Here is a 15,590-nt window from a genome sequence, read left to right as displayed (position 1 = left end):
AGGAAAGAGACTGATAGCTAAACAGAGACAGCAGCCTTCTCGGAGACCTTGTCCCTTACACCAGGTGTGTTGACAGAATCGCCAGCAGGGAAAGGATAATAAACCTTTTGGAGCAAGGCAAAGACTGCTGCTTCTGGGACCATATCAGCATAGTAACAAGCATTTGGTGCTGTTGAGGTCTGCAAAGTTTTATCATTATTATTCATATATATTTTATGCAAATAGAGTACCATGTGATATTGAGAAAAATGTGTCTTTTGATTAAAAAAATTACTTACTATTACATCATTGGTACAATTTCCATCTATTTTTACCTTATTAACAGCAGATCTATAAGGTATCTGAAAATCTCATGCTTTCATTTTTTGGTTCTTTCATCCCAGAACTGATTCAATCTACATACTTTAATAGGGGATAAAATGACATCAAGCAATTCAAGCAACATTAACCCCAAGCGAGTGATGACAGAGAGACAGCTATATGCTAATAAGCTACCTTCAAGAACAAACTTTATTTCTGCAGAATTCCTACATGAGTCCACAAAAATAGGATCCTTTATTGACTGCAGTTACTACCAGAGCTTTGCTAAAAATTTAATTTGCCAACTGGAACAGCATAAGAATTTAGCTGAACTTTTGGTACTGTGTTGTTGCATGAATATCAAAAGCCAGAATGAAATTTCAACTGTAAGAGACTGAAGTAAGCTTTCCACAGAACACTGTCTTGGTGAAAAGCAACAATTATGAGAAAGAAATCAGAAATACTATACAGTATAAAATAAAACTTGGTTATATTTCTTCTCTTTCTGACAATAATAGATGCATAATTTATTTGGCTGCAATTTTTTCCACAAAAATGTACGCAAATTTGGCCAAGTCTTTGGAAAAATTAAAATCTACAACTGCAAGTACTTAAATGGACTTTAAGAGCTGGGCAATCAAGCTCCCAAAATCTCAGATGTACCAAACATGTTCCATAATCATGCTGGCAGTGCTGATCAGAAGTTTTCAATTGCCACAAACTCTAGAACAAAACCAATATCTTTTTGATTTATCTTTTGGCTGCATAAGCACCTTCTCACATACAACACAGTTAGAATACATACTGTATTCATATTCTTACAATTTTTATCCCTAATTCTCCAACTCCTTATTCCTCTTCCCAAATCACTGATCACTGCCATTGTACATACTTCTAGTAACTTAAACTCAAAATGCAACCATTATCTCCATATCTGGATTTGCTAGTCTTGCAAGCCATCCATACCTAAAACCTTTTATTAACTTAAGTAACAATTTAACTTTCCTCTTAATCTAATAGCCAAAGTGGAACATAATTAGGACTAATATTCTCCATTCCAATCTACTGAAATGCCATCTCACACCCATTCAAAATGATTCTGCAAAGATGATTTATGTTTATTGAGTCATTTCCATCAGGTTAGTTCTAGCTATTATTCCTTAATTTGTCTTGCACTACTGCATCAAATAAAACCCCCACTTTGCTTGAGAAGATGAAGATCTACCATAAGAAGACATCAGCATAAACTTCTATTTCACAGTCAATGTCTACTTAAAAGCGAGTCACTCCAAAGATTTGTTTCTCCCAGTTCAACTGTCGCCCCCAAGGAAAATGCAGTTTCTCAGGTCAGGAATTTTTTATTTTATATTATTTTCTAGAATTCCACCTCGAATCCTTTCTCCCCACTTTCAAAAAAAAAAACCAAAACACTAAAACCGACACACCACCACCATACAAAAACTTCTCTTGCCTCTCTTCCTTTTTTCATGCCAAATTTTTTACTGCATTTATCAGTCCTGGCTATAACACTACAGCAAGTGGTAACTTCTCTCTCTTTCCTTGTATTTTCCTTACCTATCTCTGTGTACTCACACACTCACCTTTGTACTGGAATATAATACTACCAATAACCAAGTTTCTCTGTCCAGCAACACAACGCCCTGCCTACACCACCTGCAATAACGTGCTGCCCTTATTTTTTCCTACTGTTTGCTCTAGAAGTGTCTCAGAGCTGTCAAATTCCACTCAAGGTTAAAAGTCAGATACCAGTGAAGCAGTAAGAAATATTCATTCACTTAATGTATAATGGGATCAGGGTCCAGAACATGCCATTACTGCAAAGGGAAGAGAATGAATGCTGTATAGTCTTTATACAGTCTCATGTTTTAATATACATGTACCTGTGGAGTAAAATAAAGACCTTCTCCTCAACTCCACTGCAGAAGATGGAAAATTCTGTAATATCTTCAGTTACGTTATATCAGAGTACTGACTGAATCATAGAAGAAAATAAATTAATTGGTACAGTAAGTCTCATAATACTTAACTTCATATTGCTACAATTTTCTAAGTATTGTAGAAAATTGTATTGAACCTGCATAATTGCATTGTAAAATTTGTCAAGGGAGAAGTCAATGGGTTGTGTTTGGAACAAGGACAGCTAGTACTTCAGCAGGTGGAAAAGAATGGGAGATATTTTGGGATTGTAGGACAAAAAAACTACATAGGTACAGGTACTTTAGAACTTGCAGTGAAGCAATTGGTCACACTGATATTATTGTTCTGAGGGATAAGCAGTCCCTAGAGCTGTTGTGTGCTTTTGTAACAGCTCTGGATTGCCTGTAGGTGAGAGTTGGAAATTTCTCTTCACAAATGCTATTTTATCTTTTCCTTCTAGAGAAAATGTGAAAGTTCTTAAGTAGAAAATTGTGGCAAGGAAAAGATTATACAGCAAACCACCAAAGCACAGCTCTGGTGTGTGGAGATGCCACGACCCAGGAAAGCTGTGCAAGATCTTATTACCCACAGGTCACCTGGCCCTTCTTTGAAAAGCTCCCACTAGGGTGAAGGTAGGGCTTTGTTGCTCCCATAGCTGCTCCTGACCCACTGCAGAATTCCATCAATGCTGTTCTGGTTTCGTATGCTATGCTGCCCATCATGGCAGTGCAGCTCTCACTTCACAAGCACTGGGAGGAAGAAGCTCCAAGAAAAGGGAGGGCTAGACAGACAGACAGACGGAGGCAGCATTATCATTTCTCCAAGGTAAGCCATCCCTACTGCGCTTTCTTTGATAGTGAAAATTACTTTCTTTTTAAAATAGAAAACAAACTCACTTCGCAATGCACATATTGCTCAGCTATCTACTGCTAAACAGACTTTGAACAAGATTTGAGCCTATATCTTGGCACCATCTTTGATCAGCTCTAATGCAGTGCCTTTTTATTTATTCTACAACGTAAGGAGAGGACCTTATCCTATTTGACATAGAATTGCTGTATTTGCATATGCCATGTATGCTGAAAACAATAAAAGTTAATGAAGAAAAGTACTGGTTGTAATGAACTAGTAATATTCTTAGATTTGTATTTGGAGTTGATTTTTATTATTGTGGATGCAAGATGATCAATAGGAATATGTAATCAAGTTGTACGTGCTTTTCATCTCCTGAGACTCGCCTTGTAAATGAGATGAAGAATCTCATAGGATTAATCATGGAGAGCAAAACCTAAATAGAATAATTTAGAATAACCGTTTAGATTTCCTCTCACTAAAAGCTATGGGAAAGCTACCAGGGATTGGGAGACAAAATTATATATTTCTCAAAGATTATAAAAGACATCACTGCTCATATTTTGACATAGTTTTCCCATTATCTTTCAAACAATTTTGTCAAGAGCATTGTACTTCTTAATGTACTTAGATATTGAATATTTTAGGATCATGCATTTTCTCTACCAGTTAATTAGCTAAGCTTTCAAAGTACATGCTAGTTGGGATACTGTACCTTTGCTGAAAGCCAGCCTTCCAGAAGATAGGAATAAGAACAGTAAGTCCCAGAGGAAATCATTTCTATGATAAAGAGTCCTAATGCGCCCCAGTAAAGGTGAGGATAGATTGTTATGGCCTATTGTTACTATAATTAGAAGTCAAACACCAATTAGCAGTTCCATTAATAAGATTAATCTCTGCAATATCTGCAGCTGAGACCCAGGGCTTGTGTGCAGTAAGCCAGTGTGAATTTAAAGTGCAACAGCTATTCTGCACTAAACTCCCAGTTTCAATACTTATATCACACAAAAGAAAAAAGCTTTGCCTTCTTTGAGGTCCTACATACACTATTATCTTACTACATATTTCTCATTTCTTGCTTTTTGTTTTGTTCAAACACATCCACTATGATTTATGTTATTGATGGGAACAGGTGCAATGAAGCACGAGGCCTCCCAAACTCTGGTTCACAGCCACTCCCTCTGCATTGCACCACGTCCTAATTTAGTTTCCATTACTAGTAAACTCAGAAAAGTAGTAATGGGAAAAAACCCAACTTCTCACAAATATGAAAGTTCTCTTCACATGACATGAGTTAGTTAGAAGAGTGGAAGTTAGAAGACATGGAGAGTTAGAAATCACTTATTTACTTCAAAATATGAAGGTAAGAAACAGTAAAATGCAATCTCCAAAGTTAAGACACTATACAGTTCAGAGAACAGAAACTGAAAGAAAGGCAAGATCTGAAGATGAGGTAAAAAGTCACACACTTATGCACTTTGTATTTTTGTAGGTACCAAAACCATAATTTGTATGGCTCTTCTTTGGTGTTACTTCATTTGAGTTTTGCCTTTTACAGTAACTCTCAAATAGAATTTGTCCACAGATAAGCCTACACCATATAAGGTCAAAAGAAGGCTTTTGTAAAATTTAACAGCAAAGAGGTCAAAGCAACCTCTAAGTGTCACTTACACTGTAGCAATACTATTGCATTGCTGTACTGTAACTTCACCATCTGCACCAAAATTTACTCATGTTTGCCATGGCTTATTAGCTAAGAGGTTTTGTAATGGATTCACTTTTTCCTTTCTTTCTTTTAAAGGAGAACTATCTGATTTCTTTCCACAGAACCAATGAATAATCTGGAGACAAATTTCAGTGGGAAAGCATTTAAACAATTATTTAAAATGACAAACATCTTTAAACTTGTCTACAGTAGAAAGAATATGCTGGCAAAACTTTACTGGTGAGCTGAGCAAGTGAAGACACAGTTTACACAGTAAAAGACGTCTTTTGCCAGAGTAACACTGATATGTTTCTAAACCAGAAGGTAACCCTTTGCTATTGTAGTCATCTATTCCAACTAGAGATGCAACAACCATCTGAGTCAAGAACAGCATTATCATCTATCAGATGTTTGGTTGTATTTAGAAAGACAGGACCTAGGCTACTTGCCAACAATTTGAGCTCTCAGGGGACACAGAGCCCAAGGTGCACATCCTTGTGTAGTATTTATTCTACTTTTCATGCGTTTTGGAATTCTACATTCCAAAACACGGAACACCTTTTACATTTTCTCAATTTCCAGAGAAGGTGTGCTCACACCTCATATGCTGTTATGCTAAATACATAAAACAGAGCGTTGCCATTTCAGATCCTTCTCAACCATAAAATGACAGTCCAACAGCAATCCAGGCCACATACATAAGTAAAGTCAACCAACCAGTGTTCACTTGTGTAAATTTGTGCAGGCTGTGAGTCTCAAAAGCACACTATAACCAGTATATTACCTCTAAGCTTTTGATTATACTAGTCCATATTTTTCTTTGCAGACTGAAGTTGTCCAAGGACCATCATTCACGTGAAATTCAATTCCCAGGAGACAGCCTGAGTGCCTTTCATGCATACAGCAATAAAGACTGCATTAACAAGCACAGCATTACCCCTGTTACAGCTGCTATGGCATGTTTTTTGGAGAAAGAACAGATAGAGCTGCAGATGGTGAGTTGTCACCTCAAGAAATAGAAGAGATTCCTAGTGTCCCAAAAACACAAACCAATTTGTCCCTAATACACAGTCGCATATCCCTAAGACAGACAAGTCACAATGGTGACTTGACACAGTCACCATTTCTAATTCTGAAAATCTTGGGATGGAAAGTTCATTGGATACTTCAGCTTTCAAGTGACCTAAAGGACACCTAACAGGCTAGATTACAATGACACCAGCATGGCCTTTTGTGAGCTATATATTCACGAATGCCCATCAGTGGTAGCATTAAACACAGAGCATGAGGCTACAGGCAGGGTGGTAGAACATTCACTCATCTGTTTAAAACACATCTCGATGATCACCCTGGGAAGACTATGTTCTTGAAAGACCTGACCTTCATGAAGAAAGCTAGATGAGTCTGACTTCATTGCTGACTCCACTTCCAGGTCTACAGACCTCCCAATATCCCTTACAACTTCAGTTAATCAGGCTTTTATTGGAAGTAGCAGTAATGCTGGTTCCAAAATCATTACTAAAACACTAGGTAAAAAGAGTCTATGTTCATGATTCCTGTCACTACAGTATTGCCACCACTCTTCTAAGCAGCAGGAAAGATTCTGATTCAGAGACAACTTTATCCAGTGAGTACCTTCTTGCAGGAAAGCATGTTCATCTTGCAAAAAGATGAATTTCCAGAGCTAAAAAGACCAGCTGCATCATCCTGAAGAAGGGGCAAGGACAGAGTCCAGTACTGATAGTCCAAATCCAACAACCTACTGAATTTACCAGGTTCAGGTACAGAACTGAAATAGTACTTCATATGTTCCCATCTACATAAAGATAGATACACAACTTGCAGTCTGGTAGAATAAAAAAGTCTTTGCTTTTCAATGACCACAGGATCCACTGCTGCCAATGCACCAGCAGATTTGACTGAAAAAAGGATTTTTTTGGTTTAAATCTCTGACAAGCATCCAAAGAAATCTGCAGAGCTGACTCAATGGATGTCAGTACCAGAGGGTATTTTTGAAATTGGCACTAATGGCAAAAAAAAAAAAAAAAAAAAAAAGGCAAAATAGGAGACAGAGAAAAAGCTAACTTGTTGTATTAGAGCCAAGGATACTGAGTCCTGAAGAGACAGCCCAAGCCTGCTCTTTGGTGTAACTTTCATTTTAAGCTGCAATACAGAGGCTGTGTCAAGAATTCATTACTCAATACAAAGCCAAGGTGATTCCTCGGTATCCAGCCAGCAGTGTCTGGTGGTGCCAGACATGAAAAGAAAAAGATACCTCTTTGGGTACTTAGTGAGAGGATCCAAGCCAGTCTTGGTATCTTCAACTGTAAGGATCTAGCTCCAACCATGAAGCATAAAGCTGTCAGTGTTCAGAGACCACATGACCCTGGAGTTACAATTAAAAACCTCACTTCCAGCAGCAAAGTAAAATAACAGCAAGCTGCATATTTGAGTGAGTATGCAAGTGTGTTACTTTGATTCTGCCTAAACCCAAACAGGAGTTCTGCTTTCTCTTCAGCACAGGGGTAAGGAGTTTCAAGGGAATATGGGATGCATACTTTGCTTGAGTACAGGCAGTGACATCAACATGATACTGCTTGCATATTCTGCAGCAACCACTACAATACATCCTTATATTTGCAATGCTTCCATAGCCAAGGAAATATTTTCTTTAATGCTAAGAGACCAGCAGAAAGTTTCAACTTTTGGAAATCTGTCCAGCAGCTGAAATAGAGCTGTTTATCATTCTGCTACTTCTCTTCATCCTCTTTTGGGATCACTGGTGCTGAGCTGGAAATAAAGCCAGGTTCTTTTCACCGCCAATAGGAATAAAGTCAGGTTGCTGCCAACATGACAGGGAGGTGGCTGTACAGAGTAAAGCATGCCAAGCAGGCTTTTATAACATTTCCTCCCTTATCTTCAGCATGGCTCACAAGGCAACCAGCAGTTACCATGATATCCTTGCATACAATGACCCCCATGGCCCCAGCTTAATGCAGGCAGATCACGACTCCTGCAAATTATGAAGTGCTAAAGCTGGAGGCGATGCTGGCCAGCAGCAGCACCATTTAACTACACTAGCCCTGTTCCTGTAACTACCTAAATTGTAACTCTCATTATTCTGGAAAACATTGGCTCTCTGGTAGCAGTCATCAGTTCTGTTCCATTGTGTACAAGTGAACAACAGATGCCCGCTAGATAATCTATTTTTATACATTTAGGTCAATTGTTCCATGACTTGGCATATCTAGAGAACAGGGTAAGAAAAAAAAGTTTTTTGCTATTCCAAATTCAGGTCTCAGTGTCTTTCTGTTTTAATTATGGTTATCGTATTGCTTGTTTATATCGCCATTCAAGAATACAGAATAGGGAAAGGAAGTTACACAGAACATGCCAAAATCCAAGACGAAAAAGTCCACCATGTTTTTTTTTGTGGTTTTCTAAGTTAAATAATTGACCCCACAGTTACACCTTCCTGGTCACACACTGTACATTGGCTGCAGTACCAGTTACAGTGTAACTCAGCTATCTGATGCAGAACTGAGTATTTAAAGACAGCACAAGAAGTGGTTCCAACACAAACACTGGGAAAAGAAAGACTAGGCGGGTGCAGTCACTGACAAGTATTGGAACAACTTAGCTCATGCTCAGATTTCAGAAATGTAATTAATTAATCACTGCTAAGTATCCTAAAATCAAGTGAGCCATATCCCAGCTAATAGTCCACAATATAATGTTCACAGCACGTTAGTATCAGGCAATAAAGATGCTCATTACAGTGCCAGAAATAATATTTCCAGTAAAATATTATATATAAAGATGAAGTAATTATATGGCATGGCAACAAAAAGAGCTGTATAGTTTACAGTTGAGCTGAAAATCTGTAAGAATCTATTTCCAAAAAATACTTTCCAAAGTTGGAGACTTGAACAATAAAGGATTAAGCGTATTTCTTCACTTCATATCACTGAGGGATATAGTTTGCCTTTGATATATATGTCCAATATATACACCATATATAATTACAATGCAACCAAGATATCAGACAAAAATGTACTCATGGAAAACAATACCCTTTTGTTCTTATCCAGGAGAAAGTAGTTTGTAAAACACTATTTGTAATGCATTAAAACCAAACAAACGAAAAAATCACAAAAGCCCTTTAAGATGACAATTTCACAAGCTGCTTGTTATCTTAGCTTTATACAATGGAAAAAATGAAAATCAGAAGTAAGACTCACATTTAAAAGTGTAGTTGGAAATGTACTTTCACTCAAGAAAGAAATACAAAGTAAAAAATCAAAGCCCACGGTGACTTCAGTGTAGGGCAAGAACTGACCACTATGGCACAAAATGAAACAACGTGGCAGCAAGTTTGCTTGTATTTACACTGTTCCGCAGACTTAAAGTGTCATTGAAAATCCATTTAAATTAACAACTCCATAGTTAGCACTTCTGCAGACAGTAATGAACCTTAAGTGAACCTGTGTGGGCGTATTCAAAAGTGCCTCATTTTTGGAGTACCTTTGTAACTCTGAACTAGATATTATAATGGCTATTGACTTGCTCAAACTCAGATTATTAGGCTAGATTTTCGGCCGGTTGAACTGGCATCATTCCAATTATGTCCATTTACACCAAATGGCTCATTGTTAATTCAAGGTCTTATTTGCTCCTTAATGAACACTTCCACTAGTCACCTTCCCAACGGCAGCTTTAAATGCTTGAACATTTCCTCCATGGTTAGAATCACCACACTCAAGAACTTACTTATCAAAAAAATAATGCTACTTCTCTTCTTCTATGAGGCACATTTAAGATAAACTTTTTTATTCATTTACAAAACAAACTGAAATACCTCCTGTGCCATAATTAACTAGCTAGAATTATGCTTTCATACAGCATCATTTGCATATAAATATAAAATTTTACAACCCTAAGGGGATATTACAGACAAAACAAAACAAGAATTGAATTAAACAGCTTAAGGGACAACAAAGTCTTCCATAACAAGCCTCTTCTACAGCCTTCCTCTTTTTCTTACTTATTGTTATTTCTGTCTGTATCAATTCATACATATTTTCCTTCTCTGCTATTTTAAGACACTACAACTATTTTACCATCTTTATTTGGTTGGTCTTTTCAATTCTAAAATACTACCTCCACATTTTAAACCAAATCAGGATACAAACATGTCACTAAGTTTGTGAATCTTCATTTAATATATCAGAGTGGTCAGAAATACAATTAACAATTTCCTCAACTAAGCAACACGCATGATTTTTCCAAAGGATTTTAAAAAATTCAAATTTTACAATTTTTCAACCAGATCTCATTACTTACTTCAATGGAATAGTTTGCTGTCCAATATACAAAGGACAGCAACCATTGATTTTGATTGCTGTTGTTACAAGTATTAAGTAATTTAGTTTAAAAACTTAAAAAATATTTAGAAACACGATGAAGCGGAAACATCTCAGTGAAAGCCTGAGGAACATTAGTGGTAAGTTCAGTACATCTGCAGTGATATGTGAGAAGTAAAAACTTTATTCTATACTGCTGTTTTGTGAGAAAATATCCTTCAAATGGGCTATACTAAAACTTATGTGCTCAGTCCAACCAACTGGTGTCCCACAAGGCTGGCTTCTCACTCTGAAATTACTAGTAAGCACGTGTACCCAAATAACATCTGAGTAAATCAAAATGAAAATACTCTAATTAAAAATCTCTTCCAGCATCTTTGGGTTTTTTTATTCCAAGTACCTCTTAACATAAATTTTCAACTGTCTTGACCCAAATGGTCTCAGTTTGGTTCTACCCAAAAGTCACAATTAAGATACGAGCTACACAAACAGTAGAAAATGGTTTTCACTGAGGAAAGCTTATAATAAACCTGAGGAACCAAGTTTTGTGATTAGGTAAATACTAATTTTCCTGAACAGCTGAACAGCCACTTAAGATGCTTTGATACTACCACAAAAACACCCATCAAATACACCTTAGGGTATCGTGCTGAAGAAAGTCACTACATACCTGGAATAAATTCCACTGACCATGTTGTGCTGGAAAGAGAGGTCTGCCGTGCTGGGTCCAGCAGCTTTGGAAATCAGCAATATGACCAAACCTCGCATTTGTAAATTGTTTCGGCTGTCATACACAAAACCCCTGGAAAAAAGGAAAGAAAAGAAAAAAAATCATGTTTTCACAATCCATTTTCACTGGTCATACCAAAGTGGAAAAAGAGACAGTCCTCAGGCTACCACTGCTTCATCAAGTCCTTAATATTCATGTTCGCAAAGAAGTAAGTTGCAATTATGAATCATGATCTTCTGTCAAGCCTTCCCTGACATGTACAGTGAAACACTGCTATTGCAGAGAAAAACAAGTATTCAGGATTGAATTAAATCTTGAATATTTTCAAGGAGCAGCATGTCTCTTGCATTTCACATCATGTCATGACAGGAGTATTTCAAAATAATTCAATGTGATCTACTCTAACAGGAACATAAGAGCTTTCAGTTTCTCATCTAAAGTACAAAAAACCCAAAAGAAGCCTTCTACTTCATGAGAAGAAAGGCAAAGGAGGAATGGTACAACCAAAATCTAAAACCTGCTGAAAGAAAACTGTTTAGATCAGAGTGGTTATGAACAGAGGGCACAGCACATAAAACAAGTTTCAATATATTAGGAATAAACTTCGTAGAAACTGATTAAATATGTACAAGAAAAGTTAGAGATAAATGAAGTACAGATGGGCTGTTCTAAACAAAAGAACTGTTTCAAATGCTACAACTTTAAATTTGGGTTCAGAAGGAAACTACCCACAAAATCATATTTGTTGAGAGCAATTCTAATTGACCACTTAGACACACCACCTCAGAAATTAATTAGTTTTAAAGCAAGCTTAGCTTTCCTTTCAGACTGCAATGTCTCCGATTCTATTCTTCCTGTTCTTGTCAAACTACTTTCTACTCTCTACATTCATCAATATGGCTAAATAGCTAGACCAAAGGATAATACATTCCAGATGCTATTAAATTTGTAAACTAATTTTCAATAAATAAGCACCCATACCTCTTATATAATCTAAATATTAATTAAATAAATCATATGAAGAACCACATTACAAATTACTAAGCACTTTAACTCATTTTATACCAGAGTATAATTTTAGCCCTAATACCTGAAGGAAATCAAAACAGAACTGTCTTTAAAAAGTCTGAATGAAAATCTAAGATGCTCATATTGCAAGTTTGTTTGAATAAAGAAAACAGTGGATGCAAGCTAAAGTTTCATTTGGAGTTTTGTCATTACATTTACACACAACAATGCAAGAATATATTCTGTATGGTACTTCATTAACACAGACACAAACATGAAAATAATAATTATTTACATAGTACCCTTCTGTGTGAAAGTTCCTGTGCTACTGCAAATAAAATCCTGACTTCTTGAGCCTTTACAGCCCACAGCAGTGATGGAGAAATGGCCCCAAATATAACCTCAAGGAGGAGAATGAGCAGATCCATCTAGGTAGATGGTGCTAGAAAGCTACTGGGCTTGATCTTCACACTCATACTGATTCCAGGCTAATACTTCTCTCTCCAGAGAAGCTTCTGAGCTCACACTCAGTGCAGCTGCACCCTACAAATGCCATGATCAATTAAGATAAGAGGAGGTCATATGGCTTTTTACCACAACCCACAACATTTTTAGCTCTGGTGAGACCTAGCTAGCCAAATGAGGTCATGACTTCTGTGCCTCTATAATCTGCCCACGTGTTATTTGCTTCACCTGCAGACTAAAGGGGCTGGCCCGCTCTGGGCAGGTCAGGTGTGCCCTGTGAGCCTGGCAGCACAACACCCCACACTCACAGCACTCCTGACTAAAACAGCACAAAAAGCAGTGAAAGCAAGATACTGTATAACTTCCCCAAGCAGAAATTACTTTTTTTTTTTTTTTTTTTTTTTTAAGTTCAGTCCCCCAGTACTTTCTAGCCACTCAAATCCACATAAGTTTGGACAGCTCAGATCTCTTCACACAGGCACACACTGTCATCTTGTAATGTGCACCTTTATTTGTTTAGTGGGTACATGTAGTGAGGGACTTTAAGGAGCAGGGGACAGCTGCTTGCCTTTGACACTGAATTTATAACCTGCATACCTCTATTCTCACCAAGCACATAAATACATAATTCTTTTCTTACCGTGCTCCAATATACAGTTAACAGAATGCAGCCAAGACACTTATACACTTAGAACTCCACAGATTTCCAAAGTCAGAGCCACAATGAACATTAAACCACCCAGGAAAAAAAGAAAATACATATAATGAATAATATATGGTGTGTACACATCCTGTATACAGAACTCATAATTGTTTGTGGTGGTGTAAGTACTTCTCTGGCTTGAACTTCAGTTGACCACATTACTCACAGCCACATAAGGTACACAGATGATGCCACTGAATTCAAATATATTTCCTCAACACTATTTACAACTCCATTTTAAAAGAAAATTGGTTTTAGGAAAATAATTTTTCCTACCTATCTGGTAAAATCTGAGTGAATTACTAAAGGCAGGATTCCATGAGAAATTAATAATGTCTTTTAAAAAAACATAGTAAATTGTAGTGATACTTTTAACAATCAGAACACTTTGGTTTTTCATGCCCAATGCTCTACAGCTTGCCACAGGACAGGAAACAACCAATGTAGAGAAAAAAGGTGTTCATCACAGGATTATGGCCTTTAAATAAGCCACTGCCTAGATAGACACTAGAAATGAAGCACATTTATCTGATTCCAACTAGGTGAGGAACAGAAGAAGAAAATTACCTGTGCTGAAAATACTTGGTTCCGCAGCAATAGCAAAACCAAGTGTTCAGAGCTGTTCAGGGGACTTGCAACACAGCTAGCAATGAACACCTTGCATTCTTAGCAGAAAACTGTTAATGAGAAGTGCAGCTGTGGGGGGGGGGGAAGAACGGGACATAAAAATCAAACAATAAGGAGCAACATGTCTATCATTTCTACACCTAATCATACAGCCTATGTTACATATGGTTTGGATGTAATTTTAGACAGGATATTCCGTGAATTACCAAACCAGTAGTCAAAGTCTAACTCCGTTTTCAAAACATGACTGAAGTTGTGTTACTGACACGTAACACACTAAAGCAAACCACATTAGACTTGAAACAAATAAAGCCTATGGTGATCATCCTTTAGACACTAGAAACTACTGCAGCTACTTGACATGGCTTCAGGGGTCACATTCACATTCTGAATTAAGCTCCCCAGAGATACCCTGCACAAGTAACAGCAACACAAAAATCTTCCAGATGGTGCAATTAGTCTTGATGGGTATGTGGCAGGAGACAGGTGCCTCCAGGGGAAAAAAAGTGAACTAAAAGCAAGACAAATGAAATTGTGCACAGAAAAAGAGATGCATCAAGCTGACACTTTTGGAAAACCTCTCCTGAACACAAGCGCGTGCATAGGGCACCCAAAAAAACCCCAAGCATTAGCACAATTCTGCTTCCTGTAAGTTACATGCTGGGTATCCTGCAAATGACATCCTTGATCCTCAGGGGACTGCATACCAGAAAAGGTAGGAAAGTCAAACACCTCTACAATTCAGTTTTGCAAAACATTAAGGATTAGGGGAGGGAACAGCAGGGTGAGGGGAGGAAGGGAGTAAAGGCATTTATTCTAGGTATTTTCTGTGTTACAGAATAGCCCATTTGAAAACTGGCAGATTCTCAGTTTTAAATACAGAACAGTGTTCACAAAAAATTCATCTTACAGCACAGGGGAGAAGCGCCTGGCTCTGACACATGCGCAGTGTGACACTGTGCGTGCACCAGAGACTCACACCACCCACTCAAGCAATGACATGGCTAATAGCTAATGTGCTGCAAATTACACCTCCTACTACCAGAGTCCGTCTGCTGCAGAGAATAAATCAAGCAAACACGAGCATTTCACTTTCTGCTTTGTGTATTGCTCCACGTGTGCAGCTATTTCAGTGCAATTTTAACCTCCAATAATTGTCAGGTTTAACTCCATCAGTAATTTACTCTTTCATTAAAAAAAAAAAAAAATCAACTATTCGTTGCAAGCATCATCAGTATTTTTGAGCAATCTTATTTAAATACCACAAAGATTTTGAATTATTTGCATGAGACAAAGCCAGGTTACCTTCTTAACACTGTTTTTTTGCATTATATTGACCTGTGAATTTAAACAATAGAAAGGAAACACGGCAAATACAACAGTTACTGTAAGGAGGAGCTGGACACAGGGGTAATTTCACGGTACCAAATGGAAGTAAAAAAAGAAAAAAAGAAAAAAAGAGTGCTAACTCAAATTTAACAATACAGAATACAGAACAAATTTCCCATAAAAACTGATGTGGTAAGGTATTTTGGAATGGACATAAAGGGGGTGTTAGATACTCAGATAAATGTTGTTAGTACCAAATGTTCTGCTCATGACCGAAGGAAGCAAGAGCTGCAGGATTTGCAGCTCTGTCCTCAGTCACCCCAGAGGAGCCCCTCCATCATCACCCAGGCGTGTGCTCTAGCCACAGCTCTGCTGGTAGGGGTTGAAGTGAACAGATCACTGTCCTCTTCACCTCCTCTGGTGATTTTTGCCCTTCCTTTCCATGCATTTTATTGAATGTGTCCCACTGACAAGATCAATCATTTTGTTTCAGCTCTGTGTAGGTACAAGAGGAAGCAAAACAGGGAGAGATTCCATTCCTCTACATTCCCACTTCAGTTGTCAAGCAAA

At 37.6% G+C, this 15,590-nt stretch overlaps 1 protein-coding gene across 3 annotated transcripts in view; it reads right to left on the bottom strand.

The window, feature by feature from the left end:
- The window catches only part of PDSS2 (decaprenyl diphosphate synthase subunit 2), a 110,810-nt gene that overhangs the window by 53,268 nt on the left and 41,952 nt on the right, over positions 1 to 15,590 (bottom strand). For all 3 annotated transcript variants that reach the window (XR_007628927.1, XM_050315503.1, XM_050315505.1), the window contains exon 2: positions 10,829 to 10,960. Coding sequence is in view for 2 of the 3 variants with exons in the window: in XM_050315503.1 (XP_050171460.1) it covers positions 10,829 to 10,960 (132 nt within the window). In the remaining variant the exon portion in view is untranslated. The remainder of the gene's footprint in view (positions 1 to 10,828; positions 10,961 to 15,590) is intronic.

Source organism: Myiozetetes cayanensis, unplaced genomic scaffold (genome assembly GCF_022539395.1).
Source record: "Myiozetetes cayanensis isolate MyiCay16 unplaced genomic scaffold, myiCay2020 scf2-11, whole genome shotgun sequence".
NCBI lineage: Eukaryota > Metazoa > Chordata > Aves > Passeriformes > Tyrannidae > Myiozetetes > Myiozetetes cayanensis.
The sequence above is the reverse complement of the archived record's forward strand: the minus strand, read 5'-3'. Positions and strand labels throughout refer to the sequence as shown.